Genomic DNA, 19,486 nt, shown 5'->3' with positions numbered 1-19,486 from the left:
AGTGGTGTAGAAAGGCAGTGAAAGCCCAGACAGCAGCTGAAATCTCTCAGTAGTTCATCATCAACCCTCTGTCCTTCCTCATTGTACTGTAAGTTAATATTAGCTGCTTCAGTCCAACATCTACATTAGCAGGATGATGAAGATGAATCCAGGGTGGACATTTCAGCAAGACAATGAGCCAAAACACAGCCAAGGGAACTCTCAAACGCTTTTAGAGAATATAACTGTATGAAATACAGTAATTCACAAATTCAGGGCTGTGTGAACAGACCAAAAACGTATCATATCAGTTGACTTTTGTCATATCAGCTGATAGTGAGAATTATTATTATAAGACGTACCTTTTTAAAATTGCAAACTAGTATAATAGTATGTGAAGTATGCATTTTATGTAAATATGTATATTGTTTATGTGCATGTAAATATACATGTAAATACTACTGTGTGCGTGTGTGTTTGTGTGTAAACATATGTATGTGTGTACATGTATACATTTATTTGATTATATATTTGTTGTTTGTTTTGCTGTATTTGTTTATACATTTGTTTTTTTGTTTTTGACCTGATATTGATGTTGTTTCTTAATATTTGTTTGTTTGTAAAGCGCGTGAGTTGCATGTAGGAAAAGTGCTATACTAATAAAAAATATTGTTATTATTATTATTATTATTATTATTATTATTATTAATTTTTTCTTTTACTTATTCTCTGATTTATCAGAGGTCACCACAGCGGAATAAACAGCCAACTATTCCAGCATATATGTTTCACGCAACGGATGCCCTCCAGCCGCAACCCAGTACTGGGAAACACCCATACACTCTCACATTCACACACATACTCATACACTATGGCCAATTTAGTTGATCCAATTCACCTATAGCGCATGTCTTTGGACTGTGGGGGAAACCCAAACTCCACACAGAAATGCCAACTGACCCAGCCGAGTCTCTACTAGTGACCTTCTTTCTGTGGGGCAACAGTGCTAACCACTGTGCCACCGTGCTGCTCCCCCCGCCTATAATAATAATAATAATAATAATAATAATAATAATAATAATAATAATAATAATAATAATTATTATTATTATTATTATTGTTATTGTTATTATTATTATTATTATTATTATTATTATTATTATTATTATTATTATTAATATTATTATTATTGTTATTGTTATTATTATTGTTATTGTTATTATTATTGTTATTGTTATTATTATTATTATTATTATTATTATTATTATTATTATTATTGTTATTGTTATTATTATTATTATTGTTATTATTATTATTATTATTATTGTTATTATTATTATTATTATTATTATTGTTATTATTATTATTATTGTTGTTATTATTATTATTATTGTTATTATTATTATTATTGTTATTATTATTTTTGTTATTATTATTATTTTTATTATTATTATTATTATTATTATTATTATTATTATTATTATTATTATTATTATAGGATATGTTGTTAGAAAACATACCAAAACAATGTATATTTACATTTTGCTGTGTTGCACTAAACACAGTGATATGATAACTGATATGATCAAAATCTGAGCTGCCATCAACACAAAAAAACTGAAATCCCAACACAAAAGGCCACAAGAGATGAATTTGAATTGTTAACGCTTGGTAAAAATATGACCTTTATCAGAAATCCAGAGAGATGCCTTTGGGTTAAATATAAAACGCACAGAGTCAAACCCTGTGATGATACTGAGCATGTCCACACTTGTGCAGACAGGAACGCTGGATAATAAATTGCTTTCCGTCAGAGGAAACCCTCGAGTCAGCACTTTCTTCCTCACAGTTCAATCTATGTAAGAAAGTCGAAACAAAAGCTTCTTTAACAGCTGAAACAGAATGTGACAAGCGAGATGACAAAATGTGGTCTAAATCTCAATGCATCAGAGAGGGTAGCGGTAATCTAACAATGAGCCACAACAAGAGGCCAAACGGTAACTCTTTAATGTTATTTATTTACACTGTTTGTGCTAGCACTGACAGGGTAATAATCTTTGAAAAGCTTTGAACTGTTCTTCAAGAGCAGTACGCTGGAAAAATCACAACTGCTGAAAGAAAGAGAAAACCCCCAGCGTTGCACAAAGCAGGCAGAACTGCTGATGAAGAGTCAAAGGTGTGGAATAGACATGGGAAGAGAGCCAAAACTCAGGAGAAAACCTATAGTTGGTGCTGATTGGGCAGTAAGACAGGCATGTTGTGCAAGGCATATGTTTATTTTCTGAATATTTATATAACCATGTGGTACATTGTACCACAAAATTAGTCATAAGGATACTTTTTCTCACATGAAAGCTGAATAAACAAGCCTATATTTAGGATAGGACAATATTTGAATATGTGAAATCGGAGTGTTCAATTAAATAAATAAATAAATAATCCAAATATTGAGAAAATCGCCTTCAAAGATTTTAAAGTGCTTAGTAATACACATTTTTCTAATCAAAAATCAAAAATTAAGTTATCACATAAATTTATGGTGAAATATTTAATAATATATTATACATGAAAAGTTGCACGTCGAATCATTTTTGTCAAAAAAAAAGAAAGAAAATTCAATAATTTTAAATGATACAATACATTAGTGGCTATTGCGGACATAGTGGTCCAGAGTCACATATTTTAATAATCTGTTTCCTTTTTTTATACAGGTCAAAAGTGAAAAGGGGCTGCATAAAAGGATAATATAGCTTTATTTTCCTCTATCAATTAGAATGTGCCCTGCTTATTTATTACGCTTTTCTGAGCAAAAAAAGACATTTTTACCAATGAGACCTATTTAAAAGTCATTCAGTGTAAAAGTATATCTGAAATGCTCAAAGAAAAAATATTATTAAATATTTATGCTTTTCCAATGTTTTATCCATTTGTCAGCAAGTAAGTTAGTATAATCACTTATTCTTTTATGAATTTTAGTTAAGGTCAGAATAAGTTGTTGCATTAATATATTTTGTTACATTAAATGAATATTTATTAACTCAGATTTTTAACACAAATTTTATTATTTTTTTAACAATAAAGCATTTTAAATATGATTTATGTACTTAAATTGGTTAATTTAATTTGGACACCAAAATGTCTTTGACCAGCAGACACATTTTACACTACACCACTCTCAGTACCATTTTAGCACTATTTTTTCTATAAAGAAATAATACAAGGATTAATCTGGAGAAAATTGGCATTAAAGAGAGTTGGCATTAGGAGATTCATAACTCAAAATGAATTTTATTTATTTATATTTTATAATACTAAAACAGGGCAGCACAGTGGCTCAGTGGTTAGCACAGTCACCTCACAGCAAGAAGGTCGCTGGTTCGAGTTTGGCTGAACCAGTTGGGGTTTCTGTTTGGAGTTTGCATGTTCTTCCTGTGTTCGCGTGGGTTAATTTCTGGCTGCTCCAGTTTCCTCCACAATCCAAGACATGCCGTTGAGGTGAATTGAATAAACTTAATTGGCAGTAGTGTATAAGTGTTAGAGCTACACGATTAATAAAAAAAATATTGCGAGCTCGATTCGACCCAACACGCGAACTTAATTCTGCTTTTCTACGAATTAGCTAGTAACTTTTTCAAAGTCAAGAGAGAAGCAAAAAGGCAGACGCACTAGTCTTCACAGCAACATGGACACCTTCAAATGACGTTAAAAGTGTCACATACTGTATTTAAAACTAATATTTCACCAAAATATTTTATTTCTGTCTTCATGTAATAATGTAGTTGCGGACGCGAAATCATACGTGAGCTGATGCACTGTTTGTTTACAACCGAGAGGACCAGCGTGTGAACGCCAATGATGTCTATTTTAGTGAACAGAACCTCATAGGCTGTAAATAACAGGTAATAAAGTTGTAAATAACGTCCAGTTTGTTGCATGGAGTGATTGTTTGAGAGCTGTGTGGGAAGTATGATTTGCATGTATGTTCTTTTTTTTCAAAGTGACGGCAGCCATGAGCCGCTTTCGGCAGTGAAAGCATTTGATATGTTTTTTCCTTCATAGTGAACACAACAAGTGTTGTGCATGAAAATAAATGTTTACTGGGTCAGTATAACTACTCTAGCATAATGTTGAATAAAATGCAAGAGGGAATCTGATAATGACAAATGTCTCATTTTACAAGTGAAAAAAAATGGTCTAATAATGTTGTCAATGACAGATTGCAAACATATGTCTCAATCATCATAATTCAACTTCATAATTATGAATAGTTGTATTCTGAGGTCATCGCTTTACTGTGCATTAACAAACAGGACAGATTTAAAGTCTATTCAAGTCCATTGCTGCATTCATCTTTCCCTCTATCCTGACTAGTTGTCCCTACAGCATGATGCTGCCACCACCATGCTTCACTGTAGGCATGGTTTTAGCCTGGTGATGAGCGGTGCCTGGTTTTCTCCAAACGTAACGCCTGGCATTCACTCCAAAGAGTTGAATTTTAGTCTCATCAGACCAGAGAAATTTGTTTCTTATGGTCTGAGAGTCCTTCAGATGTCTTTTGGCAAATTTCAGGTGAGGAGGGGCTTCCGTCTGGCCACTCTACCATACAGGCCTGATTGGTGGACTGCTGCACAGATGGTTGTCCTCCGGTAAGGTTCTCTCTCCACAGAAGAAAGCTGGAGCTCAGACAGAGTAACCATCGGGTTATTGATCACCTCCCTGACTAAAGTCCTTCTCCCCGATCACTCAGCTTAGATGGCCGGCCAGCCAGCTCTAGGAAGAGTCCTAGTGGTTCCAAGCATCTTCCACTTATGGATGACTGGCCACTTACGGAGGCCACTGTGCTCATTGGAACTTTCAGAGCAGCAGAAATTTTTCTTTAACCTTCTCAAGCCTTGTGCCTCGAGACAATCTGACTCGGAAGTCTACAGACAATTCCTTTGTCTTCATGCTTGAATTGTGCTTTGACATGCACTGTCAACCCTGGGACTTTATATAGACAGGTGTATGCCTTTTCAAATCATGTCCAGTCAACTGAATTTAACACAGGTGAACTCCAATTGTGCTCCTGAATCATCTCAAAAATGATCAGTAGAAACAGAATACTTAAGCTCAATTTATAGCTTCACGGCAAAGGCTGTAAATACTTATGTACATGTGATTTGTTGTTTGATCCTTAGAGCCAAAGTGCGCATTCACCTTGAAAACCTCATCTCTGTTTCCAAACGCAATGACTCCAGTTTTCTCTTTGTTTTACTGAAGAAAGTTTTGGCACAACCAACTGGTTGCTGGTGGTGTAATGGCATAGGAAATATTTTTCTGACACACTCTGGTTCCCTTAGTACCAAGTGAGAATTGTTTTAACACCACAGTTTGCCTGAATACTGCTACTATTTCCATAGCTTAATGACCACAGTGTATCTTGTGAGGGCGCCACATCTACACATCAGTGTATCTTGTGAGGGCATGACAATGAGACATGTTTTCAGTTGTTTTGCTGTGTATTGTGATGTAAACTGCAGTGTCTATAAATAAAAATGTGTCTACAAGCTATCTCCTACAAATCCAGCACTCAAAAGTGGAATAAGATAATCAAACACTGATATGGCGTCACATAATTGGCTCATCCTGGCTGATGACCTTTTCAGAAGCTGGGCTATTGATTACGCAATACTGCAGCTCTCCTAGAGGATGTGATGTCTCATTGCATATTTAAAGCATTGCTGTGCCTGTTCAAATGAGCTGGACATGCACCCCAGAGGATTACCAAACAATTATCTCCCAGTAAAGCTCTATTGTAGTAGTGGTAATCATGGGCTTCACACACTCAGGGGTCAGGAGCAGTGCATGAGCCAGTACTAGAGCAAACCTAGCATGTGCTGTGTCAAAAACCTCTACAATAATGCTGGTTAAAAGACTGAAATGATCCACCTACATCATTAAGTAGACCAAGGCCAAAATTAGACTAGTGGCATCAAATGATGTTGCAAACATACAGTAATGGCTGGCCCATAGCCTCTTTTATGGGTGAATAAACAGGTAGTGGTTATCCAAACTCAAATGACTGGATGTGCGACAGATGAAATAATTCAGTTCAATTCCAAATGAATTGTCTTAAATGTGCGTGAAAAATAATTTTACGAATTTGGCTATATTGTTTAGGTACATTTAATTGGAATACTAAAAGGTTTTTTGACACTGAAAAATGTTACTTCAACCATTTAAGTCTAAAATCTCTGGCACTCACCCATGGCACTTATTAGCAAAACCTAAAGTAGGTAAAAAGTAGCCTAGGTCATTTATTAAAATATGCTAGTTAAATCATAAAAACAATGTGTTGACAATGTGGTAGAAAATGCTATTGGCTTTCTAAAACATGCTAACATGCTACAAATGCTAGCAATGAGTTAAACATGCTAATACCAAAAGCTAAAACATGTTAATAGCATTAAATATGATAAAACATGAAGAAACATGCTAACAACATTATGCTAACAACATGCCATCAACATTGCATGATATAATTTGATAGCATGAAATTATGTTATCAAAACTGACATCATTAGCAAAGCCTAAAGTAGGTAAAAAGTAGCCTAGGTCACATATTAAAAGATGCTATTAAATCATATCAATGTGTTGACAATGTGGAAGAAAATGCTACTGGTTTTCTAAAACACGCTAACATGTTACAGATATCAGCCATGAGTTAAAACATGCTAAAAACAAATGCTAAAACATGCTAATAGCATTAAAATATGTTAAAAGCATGTTGTTAAACATGCTAACAACATTATGCTAACAATATGCTATCAAAACTGACATGATTAGCAAAAAAAAAAAAATTGACCCCAATTTTTGATAGTGTATCTCAGTGTTTGGTAGTGTATCTCATGCAATTTAGCTTTTTGGACATTTTTTTCTTTTTAATAGGTATTTATTATTGTCTAATGATGTTGTGTACAGCTTGACGTTGTGTAGACATTATCATTATGACATCATGTTGTATTTGATTTTGGTTGCCATACCTGACGAATAAATGTCAGTATTTGACATCAATATGCCGTTGGTTTAAGATGTTGGCTCGACGTTGTTTTTGGACACCAAAATAACATTATCCTTAGACGTCGGCTACACATTGAATTTTGGTCACCTGACATCACAATCTAAATCTAACCTAATATTAACGTCTTATGACATTGTGTGCCTGCTGGAAAATAACTAAATGCACTACAGAATGTTACGTTTACACACAATACACACACAAATGACATGTAAACGCATCAGCTTTTTAAAGCATAATAATCACTACTCACTACTCTTGAGTACTTTTAAAAGGGCTACTTTTTACTCATACTTTGAGTAATATTTACAACAGATAATTTTACTCTACATACGCTACATTTTTAGGCAAGTAATGGTACTTTTACTTAAGTATGATTTTTCAGTACTCTTTCCACCACTGGCACAACTAAATAAAACCTATTAGTAATAATGTTATCTTGGTTGTACCTGAGTGCACTATGGTAATTAAGCTCTTCTAAATGATAGGTATGTGACCCCAGTGTGAAATTCTTGGTGAAATTCCCTGTCTCATAGGGCTACAGCGGCCATGTGTGTGTGTGTGTGTGTGTACAGTGTGTCTTTGTGCCGACCTCAGGGCATTTCTCTTATGGTCCAGCTTAGCCACGGATTTGCCCCCTACAATGCACTATGGCGACAGTCTGTGACCCCAACACCAGTGACTGCTGACACACTACACATAGAGACTGACTGCCCTTTAAATAACCTTTTGACCCAAGAAGAAGTCCTCTAAAACCAATATTGCTTTTAGGAAGGACAAACTAACATCCCTAATAATTTATGTTTTGTGTGTGTGTGTGCTGCACAATACAGACAAACTAATGTCCATATTCAATAAAAAATATAAAAAAGAAGAAGAAATTTAGCTTAAAGTAGGGCTGCACAATATTTATCATTTCAGGATCGATATCACAAAGTGTGTGTCTGCAATTGTCATATCGAAAGACATGCAATGTTGAGGGATTATAGTTGATCATCCCAACAACTCAGAATACATGAGATTTGTGGAATCATTGCAAAGTATAACCATAACAAGGTGAATCTTCATCATTTGCATGAATTTTAAAGGCATTACAAGAGAATTTTATGCATTCGGCCACAAAAATGTACCGACAAATTTACAAATTTACAAATTTAATGAAGAATAATTTTACTGAATTATTACTACAATGAAGACTATACCGTTTTATTTGACATTTCATTATTTAATTTCTGTACCTGAATATTGTTTGGTTCTCCGGAAACCATAAAGCACTAGATTTGACTTCTTTCTTTGCTCTATTGTAATTATGCTTGATTGCAATTCGTTTATTAATTTTATACATGATTCACACCCTTACGAAATCACCCTAATAAATCTAAATTCAAGACTTTTTTCCAAACAGAGCTATTCAAGCCATCTGGTGAATTTGTATTCATATCGCAAAATATTTCACCCAATATCAAAATATCGCAATGTCAGATTTTTCCAATATCGTGCAGCCATAGCCCGAACTTCATTATAGAGCATACAGTGGGGAATAAGTATTGAACATATCACATTTTTCTCAGAAAATATATTTCTAAAGATACTGCTGACTTTGCTGAATTTTCACTGTTTGTTGATAGCAACCAAAGAAACTCAAAGAAAACAAATCTATTTAGTTTACAAATTAAGTTATGTTTATAAAAAAGAAGTGAAACAGGGAAAAAGTATTTAACACATGAAGAAAGGGAGGTGTAGAAAGGCAGTGAAAGCCCAGACAGCAGCTGAAATCTCTGAGTAGTTATTCAGCAATCCCTCTGTCCTTCGTCATTGTAAATGAATATTAGCTGCTTCTGTTTAATGATGTAGATGAAACCAGGGTGGACCTTTCAGCAAGACAATGATCCAAAAAACAGCCAAGGAAACTCTTAAATGCTTTCAGAGAAAGAAAATCACCGTGTAGAATGGCCCAGACAGTCACCTAACTTGAATCCAATAGAAAATGCAAAATAACGATCAGATTTGATAGACGAGATCCAAAGAGCCATCAAGATTTTTACACTCTGTTGAAGTCTGTGAAACAATCACACCTGAGAAACATCTTTGTATTGTTTGGGTTCTTACCAAAATCTGGTTCAATTTCACATTACAGCTCCTTTAGAAATATTATTCCCAGGAAAAAACATGACGTGTTCAATACTTATTTTCCCCGTTCTATTTGAATTAAGAACAACATACATCTCACCTCTCTGAGTTCCTGCATTAGGGCATTGAGTTGTTCAGTCTCTGCTTGGGCATTGGAGGCCGCGGAGCTGCTCACTTTGAGCTGGGATTGAAGGTCGACCAGACGTCCCATGTAATAGGCTTCTTTAGAGGCCGACTCCTGCAGCAGTGTCTCTTCATTTGTCTCCCCATCCTCGGCCACTTTACGCTGGTTGGTGTAAGCCTGACCAAAGGCCTGCAATAAAATTATTGAGACAGAGAGAAGAAGAAAAATGACATTAAAAAGATTACATAAAAGATACAGTACAACTACTACACTCGCCGGCCACTTTATTAGGTACACCTGTCCAACTGCTCGTTAATGCAAATTTCTAATCAGCCAATCGCATGACAGCAACTCAATGCATTTAGGCATGTAGACGTGGTCCAGACGATCTTCTGCAGTTCAAACCGAGCATCAGAATGGGGAAGAAAGGTGATATAAGTGACTTTGAACATGGCATAGCTGTTGATGCCAGTGGGGCTGGTCTGAGTATTTCAGAAATTGCTGATCTACTGGGATTTACACACACAACCATCTCTAGGTTTTACAGAGAATGGTCAGAAAAAGAGAAAATATCCAGAGGAGAATGGCCAGACCGGTTTGACCTTATAGAAAGGCAACAGTAACTCAAATAACCACTTGTTACAACTGAGGTATGCAGAAGAGCATCTCTGAACAGACAACATGTCCAACCTTGAGGCAAATGGGCTACAGCAGCAGAAGACCACACAGGGTGCCACTCCTGTCAGCTAAGAACAGAAAACTGTGACCACAATTTGCACAGGCTCACCAAAATTGGACAACAGAAGATTGAAAAAACATTGCCTGGTCTGATGAGTCCCGATTTCTGCTGCAACATTCAGATGGTAGGGTAAGAATTTGACTTCAACAACATGAAAGCATGAATCCGTCCTGCCTTGTATCAACAATTCAGGCTGCTGCTGGTGGTGTAATGGTGTGGGGGATATTTCCTTGGCACACTTTGGGCCCATTAGTACCAATTGAGCGTTGTGTCAATGCCACAGCCTACCTGAGTATTGTTGCTGACCATATCCATTTCTTTATGACCACAGTGTACCCATCTTTTGATGGCTACTTCGAGCAGGATAACGAAATAAAGCGCATAAAGCGCATAAAGCGCAAATCAACTGAACATGATGCTGAGTTCACTGTACCGAAATGGCCTCCACAGTCACCAGATCTCAATCCAATAAAGCACCTTTAGGATGTGGTGAAATGAGAGATTTGCATGATGAAAGTGCAGCCGACAAATCTGCAGCAACTGGGTGATGGTATCATGTCAAGATGGACCAAAATCTCTGAGGAATATTTCCAGTACCTTGTTGAATCTATGCTATGACGGATTAAGGCAGTTCTGAAGGCAAAAGTGGGTCCAACCCGGTATTAATAAGGTGTACCTAATAAAGTGGCCGATGAGTGTATATTACAAGTGGCGTTTTTCGCAGGATGTGTAGTGTTATTTAAAATGTAGAGGTTGGTAAGTAATTAATCAAGTACTAAAACAAGACAAGAAAAAGATGTCTACATAAGAGATAAGTATAGTTACTGTACAACTATATTACAAGTGATGTTTTTGAAGAATGTGTAGTGTTATTTAAAATGTAGGGGTCAAGTAAGTAATAAATCAAGTATAATGACAAGAACTTGTTACCACATACCAGCAGTTTTAGCACCATATTTATACACAACAGGCCTAAACCAGCAGAGCTACCAGAACAAAAACACATTCAGCAAGTTTTAGTTTAATAATTTTTACTAAAAATATTATTTAAATGTTTACTAAATTTATCTGATTATTTTTTAAGATGTACATAATGAGTGTGTAAATAAACACAGTAAAAATGCAGGGTTCCACACACTTCTTTTATGTTGTCCCAACTCAAATCAATTAAGTTAACTTAATAAATGTAAGTGGGTTGAACATAAAACAATTAAGTTATCCCCAAAAACCTCAAGAATTGTGTTGTTTCAGCTTATTTTAATAAAGTAGTTTGAACAAGCAGCAAAATTATTTAAGTGTAGTAGCAAGTGACTCTATTTATCCCTGTTTGCTTTGTTTAAAAACAATGCACATTATCCAATTAGCTTTATGCTAGTATTTTATTCTTAAACTGCTATCTGAAAGCTCCTTCGTAAACTAAGCATAGCAAAGACTCATTAAATAAACAACTTTGCCCAATGACATACCCATTTATTCCAAATGATCAAAATATTAGCGCATTTGCAGATAGTGCCGATAGCAAGTGTCAAGAAAGATTAAGTGGCTCGCTTGACTAGACAAATATGCCAATTGGCAGCAAATAAACACACCAATAACGTGATCTGATCTGACATAAAATGACATGGCATTATTATTCCTTGTGTATATTTTACTCATCAATCAATACTCAAAAAATGTCAACAAGATACGTTACCCCTACATATACAATATAGAAGTGTTTGTTTTTTCAATTTCAATAATGCATCCTGGTGAAGTATACTTAGCCCATACTTTTTCAACATCATCCACCTGTCCAGGCAAAGTGCTGTACTTCAAGGTAACCGAGATAATATTTCAGCCTCTCATTCTGATCAATAGAAACAGTGTTCTGATTCCCCTGACACAGGTTTTCACGCCATGCCGATCCGGCGTTTCAGGACTTAAGCATCCTGTCTTGATTGGAAGATATTAGATGGTAAACAGGAGCCTGGGTGAACAGTCTGACTTATTTTAAAGGTCGCGTCCAACAGGTTTACATCCATAGGAAATAAAAAAAACACGTCTGTTTCCTCATAACAGGAATTTCTGTTTCATCGCTTGTTCACCGATTGTGCAATAATCTGGTTTCTAAAACTCCTCCTTTTTGAGAGTTTGCTCTGCTCTGATTGGTCAGATGGTTGGCTCAATATGTTTACAGTAGGTGAATACCCCATACAGCGTGTTGTATCAAATTCTATTAAAACAACACTCTTCCAGCAGTTCATACTCGCATCCAATATCTCCTTTGTCACATGAAATGTTCCTGAATGAAAGTGAAAGTGCCAAACTGCAGTTAAAGTTGACAAATATAAAACGAAGCACCCGAAATTACATGAAACTCCAGAGGAAATGTGGATAGCGTGGTGACACAATGATGTTAATCGAACTATGAGCTATAACATGTAAAACGGGATCATAAAGGGAACATTCAAAAAGCAGCTCATGTAAACACATTAATCATATTATTGTCCTAATCAGATTAATGCAAATAATTTGATTACTGATGTCCATGTAAACTTGGTCAATGTCTGGCTTTGGGTTTCCTACAACAGGTTTACAACAATCCAATGTAAAAAAACTAAAACAAACAAAAAAACACTTTAAATTTTCTTAAAACATAAATTGAACCATCGTCTAATTGTTTCCAAAACAGCTTGTTTAAGAATCTGCGTGGGGTTGCACTGGGTTTGCACCGTTAGTGCTTAAACTGGAACTTAGGGTGCTTTCACCCCTAGACTTTAGTTTCAGAACCTGGCGTGTTTCCCCCATTAGACTGGTTCGTTTGGCATTTGTGAATCCAGCAATTGTGCTCGAATCCGCAACAAAACAATCAGTCCGAGATCGCCTGAATGAGGTGGTCTTGGCTCGATTGAAACGATAATAAGTGAGAAAGCGATACGATTCAACGAACTAACGAATCAGGTTATATTACAGTGTATTATGGATATGTTATAGACATATATGGCTATATGAATCAGAATGAGTAGCATGTCATTCCTACTAGTAAATGTGTGTTTCATGTCAAAAACGAAAGTAAAAGAATACTGAACTATTAACCAGAGCTGTTTATCCGTTTATCCAACAATTGACTGCAGTCTTGGTTTATCTGTTATTTCACTCTATAAAGGCCGGCTCACACTGTGAGATTTTTTTATAATCCTGAATGATTGTAGCTTATTAGACTGCACGAACATGGTTTCCATGTCACACTGTAAGAGCTCAGCTGTCATAATTTCAGACTGAACGTCAATAAACACATGCCAAACATGGAAGAAAACTCCCCTGGAGTTTGACGTCATCCACCTGTGACTCTTTCACTATCCCGCGTTCTGAAATGATTCCTCCCAGTAAACGTAAACAATCTGTAATCAGTTACCTCTGTTGTTACCTCTGTCACCAATTTATATTTGATGACGATATCTGTGGGTGTTCCCATTCAAAAAGAAAGAGCAGCTTTTCACTTTTCACTTTTCACAATGTCTTATTGCTCATCGTCATAAATTAAAATAAGGATGCATGACAGCTGAGCGGGACTCAGCCGTTGAAGTCTGACCTGAGAAGAGTTTACTCCCATGTGACTTGTTTTAGCTGTTTTGGTCTGTTTAGAAACTTTGCCATGTAAAAGCGAACCACACCAAGAACAAAGTGCAACATTGTAACAATTTTTATCCCTGTTTCGGAACAAAACAATCGATCTACAGGTGTGAAAGCACCCTAAAAGTCCACACTAGAGGCTAGGTAACTATTAGCTAGTTTGAAACTAAATTTGTTCTTACTTTAGTTGCACCACATGTGTAGTCCTATTGAATGAAGTGATCAGAAGCATTTTAATCATTAAACTATGTAAAATTTCTGCGTTTATTTAAGTTGCTCCGAAACCCCCCCCACAAGATATTGTGAACAGAACTGTCCAGTGAAAGTTGAACAAATTACATTTTTAAAATAGACTACATTTACATTGTCATAAAAACAGACAATGCACAATAGACATTAATTATCAAAACATTCATTCATTTTCCTTTGGCTTAGTCCCGTATTTATCAGGGGTTGCCACAGCGGAATGAACTGCCAACTATTCAGCATATGTTTTACGCAGCGGACGCCCTTCAGGCCACAACCCAATTCTGGGAAACACCCATACACTCATTCACACACACTCATACACTACGACCAATTTAGTGTATCAAATTCGTCTATAGCGCATGTCTTTGGACTGTGGGTGAAACCGGAGCACCCAGAGGAAACTCACGCCAACACGGGGAGAACATGCAAACTCCACACAGAAATGCCAACTGGTCCAGCCGGGACTCGAACGACCGACCTTCTTGCTGATTGAAATGACTGAGAAAAGTTTCTGAATTTCAGCTCCATAGTCTTCCTTAACAGGTGTATAAACAATACAATCGGTCCTACTGTATCATTTCAAGTCTAAAAGCTTATCCTTCATATTTGAATTTGTTTTCACAGTGTCAACAACAACATCTTCTCGGCATGTCAACATACAAACCAATCTCTTCCAGGCATCTGCTATACAAATGCAGTGTTTGAGGGTCAAAGTTGACATTGTTTGAGGCATTTACAGTACATTCATTCATGAACGGTATTATTCAAAACACATTACCGAGGCACTTTCAAAAATAATAATCAATAATGCACATCACTGTCCATAATAATGCTGGTGCAGGTATGTGCTCCTAATACCTTGAGCATTACGAGCAAGGTATAACTGGGATGAGCACCAGCAGAGATGTCCCATCAAATGAGAAAATCAATTGGAGATGCACTAAAATGAGGAAGTGATATGTATATGGATGGGGGGAAAATCAATTGGAGTGCTCATATACGGCACCTTGCAGCAAATCTCACTGAAAAGAGGAGGTGGTTAAAAAGGTTGCTGATGTGGATAAAGAAAATGCCAAATACTGGAGTTAATTTCCAAGCACTGAATCTATTCCAGTCAGAAGTAACTTGTGAAAGACATATTGCGATAAATACAACATTTCTAAAGATATTAGGATTTAGAAACTCGAGCACCAGGAGGAAACCCACGTGATCACAGAAATGCCAACTGACCCAGCTGAGGTTCGAACCTTCTTGTTGTGAGTCGACATCGCTACCCACTGCGCCGCCGTCATTTATACATTATATTTTTATTTTATATTTTAAAATATGTTATAACAAAACATTAAAACATAAAAAATAAATAAACAAAAAAAAAAAAAGAATAAAATAAACTCTTGAATGTTGTTTTGACAGCAATGTTAATTAATCCAATCAGATTCAAAAATGTTTATTTTAGTGCTGGGCAAAAATGTATTGAATTCAAGATAAAACTTTGTTTTGTACTGTACATAAATATAAATACACACATGTATGAAAATACTTGAGAAAATTAAATACAATGGGTGACACTTCAAAATGACCATTACCGACGCATGTGGCGCAAGGGATTTAGAACATGTTTTTAGGTGCGACTATGTTGCCAGGCATAGACATTGCAGCTTGCAGTGAAACAAATTAGATGGACTTTAAAATGGTTACACCGTGCATGAGTGAGTACAAAGCTCTTTTCCGTTATGAAAACATTTATTCATTCAGAATGAGAGACATTTGATTAGCTTTTATTAAACGTTTTCCTGTGTTGTTATACCGAATACCATTACAATCTGTGATTAATTAATTTGTTTGTTTGCATATTTTGAGATTTTTTCAGATTCTAAATAAAACTAAAGAATTTAGGAATCAAACTTTTTTTTTTACCCCAACACAATTTAATACTGGCACTATAAAGGCTAAGGAACTTAATTCTTTAATTTGCTTAATATTTGCAGCTTATGGGCTATGCTTCTCACCATGTATTGTTGACATCGTTTCTAAAACATACAGTATAGTGTAAAAGCATGCACTCAAAAAAATAACTCATTAGATGAACTAAATTTAATTGAGGGCAGGATTTCCATCCAATGAATTTGTTTAGCACCAACTGAAAAAACAACTATTTACACAATTAAATGCAACTGAGTTGGTCCAACAAGACTTTATCAAATAAATAAATAAATTAATTAGTATTTTATTTAACTTAAACTCAAAGTCTGATAATATCATATTTGTCTAATACTGTATGTGTCGTACATTTCGATGTCTCTTGGTTTTATTTGAAGTTATCCTAAACGAAATTAAAGAGCCATTTTTAAGCATATTTTATGAGTTACATATACAGTTGATTGAGACTCAGAACTAATTTTAGGACAGTTATTGCTCACTGAGCAAAGAAACAAATTGTATTTTTGCTAATTAAACAGCCAACACCCAAAGCATTGCTTCTGCAAGGTGGTAATCTCAAAACTCAAAGCATAACATGAAAATCTTCTTCAAACTGAAGTGAAGATTAAACTCTAACAAGTCTTTCTATTGAATTTAAACACCTAAGATTACTTTTATTGTCAACAATTCACTCTCTTAATTCAATCCAACTACATCCCCTAACCAGGTAGTTGGACCAATACAAAATGGTTAAGCTAACTTAATGGTTTACAAATTTAAGTGGATTGAGCATAAAACAAATAAATTGGCTAAAAAAAATTACGAGAGTTGTGTTGTTTCAGCTCATTTAAAACGGGTAGTTTGAACAAACAGCAGGAATCCTTTTTTGAGTGTGTTTATTACTAAGGAAACCAAAACAATTAATAATATTTGAATTGAACACATCACAGTACATACATACCTCTGCATAAGGTACACATACAGTACTGTCCTGTCTAGTATTGTGAAAAGGCAAAGCTGAAATTTGCGTGTTGATGTTTTAGCTGACAAAGTCTATGGTTAAAGCACCACCAGGCGGTTAAAAGCTGTAGCCGCATTTACTGCCGCGGTGGGTTTGGCGCTGGTGAGTGCGGAAGCAGAGGGAACATATTGAAGTGTTAACATCGGTATAATAATAATACATATTATATATAAATTTAAATATCTGTGTAATAAAATAGTTTTACATAGTTTTGTTTCTATGCATATGTGTGTTTAGCACTTATACATAATAAATATATTATGCGCATCGTTGGATTTGCTCTTCAATATTTGGACTCTCAGTAGTGATTATTAAACCACACTGAACTGAGCTAAACTGAACTGAACTTAAACACTACAAACTGAACTACACTGTTCCTATTTACTATGACCTTTATTTAAAGCTGCTTTGACACAATCTACATTGTATAAGCGCTATACAAATAAAGGTGAATTGAATTGAAATATATATAACAAACACACATATATTATATCAAAACAAAATTAGAGTTTGCCCACCACTAGTTTATTTTGAAAATACATACATTTAGTTGTAATTTGTATGCATAAATATTAAAAGAATACACTTAAAATACAAAAAACAGTTGTGATCACAGGCGGTTCATTCCGCTGTGGTGACCCCTGATAAATAAGGAACTAAGTTAAAGGAAATGAATAAGTTGTGATCACATTCACTTTTTTATTAGCAGATATAATCAACATGTTATAGTGTAAACATCTAGTGCATTGTATTTTTATAGCCTTTTGAATTGGATCATTGTATATTGTCTGTTGTTACCACAAACCATTTATCACACTTGCCCTTTCAATGAACATGAATAATGAAGATATTCCTACTCCTTGAATGTTTTATTATTGTCAGGAAGTTGATTTATGATGCACTTTGTAGTGTATTTGTTGCAATCCTCAAGTTCTATTCAATATTTGGGCTTCAGTGGTTAACAGCTCACTGCCAATAGATAAATAGTAAATAATGACCTACATTTAAGTCTGTTTCTTACACAAAGCCACTGTACAGCTTCAAGAGACTTATTTGATTACAATTTACTATCAGTTTCATTTTTCTGTTAAACATTAAAATCAGATATTTTGAAGAATGTTGGAAACTGGTAACCATTGTCATTCATAGCGGAAACACAAATCATATGGAAGTCAATGGGCACGCTGCAAAAATACTTTTCTTCCTTTTTTTTTGCCTTGTTTCTAGTCCAAATATCTACAAATTCCAAGACAAACATTTTCCATTTTCTAGACAAGCAAAACAAATTGCTTGTTTTAAGAAATATGTCAAAATGAAGTGAGTTTTTCCTCAAAACAAGCTAAATAATCTGCCAGTGGGGTAAGCAAAATAATTTTATGTCATAAGGAACAACAAGCTTATTTTGCTTATCCCATCTACAGATTATTTCGCTTGTTTTAAGCAACAACCCACTTAATTTTGCCATATTATTTCTTAAAACAAGACAACATCTTTTGCTTGTCTAGAAAATTCCTCTTGACAAAAGAATGTTTAGATATTTGGACTAGAAACAAGACAGAAAAATCTAAGTAAGATTTTTGCAGTGTACTGGTTACTGTATGTCTGGTTATGTAATAGCTAATATAGCATTCTTCAAAATATCTTCTTTGTGTTCAAAAGGAACTAAAACTTTATTATTCTATTTAGAACAGATAGAGAGTGAGGTAGCGATTAAAAAATGTTGATTTTGGGTGAGCTACCCCTTTAAAACTGCTTTTAGGGGTATAGTTTACTCATAACGGAAAAGAAAGCACAACAGAAAGCATTGTTTTCATTTTGGGTTAAGTATTCCTGTAAAACTTACAGTTTTTACACTTGTTAAAGGGATAGTTCACACAAAAACTTCCTCATTTACTCACCCTTTACTTGTTCCACACCTGTTTGAGTTTATTTCTTCTGTTGAACACAAAAGAAGATGTTTTGAGGAAAGCTGAAAACCATAGACGTCCAAAGTATTTTTTTCTTGTACAATTAAAATCAATGGTTACATTTATTTCAGTTTTTATTTTCAAAATATTTTCTTCAGTGTTAGAAAGAAACTCATAAAGGTAGATTACATTTTTGGGAGAACTTTCCCTCCCTTTAAATTGTGACGTACTGTATGTAAAACATTTTTGGGGTCCAAGCCTCAACTCATTTCAAATTGAGAAAACGTTCTCAATATTATTGTATCTCAATTATGTTCTCAATTATGATCATTGTATATTCATAAGACACATTAAAGCAAATCTACTAAATCATGGTCAAAATCTTACAGACATTAATATTTTAACAATATATAGATGAATCACTGTCTGACAATCATAGTTAGCCTATAAGGTTATAATAAACATCATCAATATTGATTTCCAATATTATTACAGCTAGACAAGGGATCATAAATGGTTTCAAGGTTTACAGCGGCTTGAAAAAGTCAAGGTATTAAAGCCAAAAAATTGATTTGTTATACCGTTTCTACGGTATATGTAAAGGTTTTTTAAAGTAGTTTTTTATGTGTTGTAAGGAAATCTGTGTTTTTGAAGCTAATGAACAAAGTAGAAGTCAGTGGTTTATTTTAATTATGTAGTCTGACATGTTTACTGTTCCAAAATATTGTAAATGTTTCCTAAAATGTAA

At 34.9% G+C, this 19,486-nt stretch overlaps 1 protein-coding gene across 1 annotated transcript in view; it reads right to left on the bottom strand.

The window, feature by feature from the left end:
- The window catches only part of bicd1a (bicaudal D homolog 1a), a 72,340-nt gene that overhangs the window by 24,434 nt on the left and 28,420 nt on the right, over window positions 1–19,486 (bottom strand). Inside the window, exon 2 of the mRNA XM_056478637.1 lies at window positions 9,267–9,479. Coding sequence (XP_056334612.1) covers window positions 9,267–9,479 — 213 coding nt within the window. The remainder of the gene's footprint in view (window positions 1–9,266; window positions 9,480–19,486) is intronic.

Source organism: Danio aesculapii, chromosome 18, assembly GCF_903798145.1.
Source record: "Danio aesculapii chromosome 18, fDanAes4.1, whole genome shotgun sequence".
Taxonomy (NCBI): Eukaryota; Metazoa; Chordata; class Actinopteri; order Cypriniformes; family Danionidae; genus Danio; species Danio aesculapii.
Note: the sequence above shows the minus strand (reverse complement) of the source record. Positions and strands in the feature narration are given on the sequence as shown.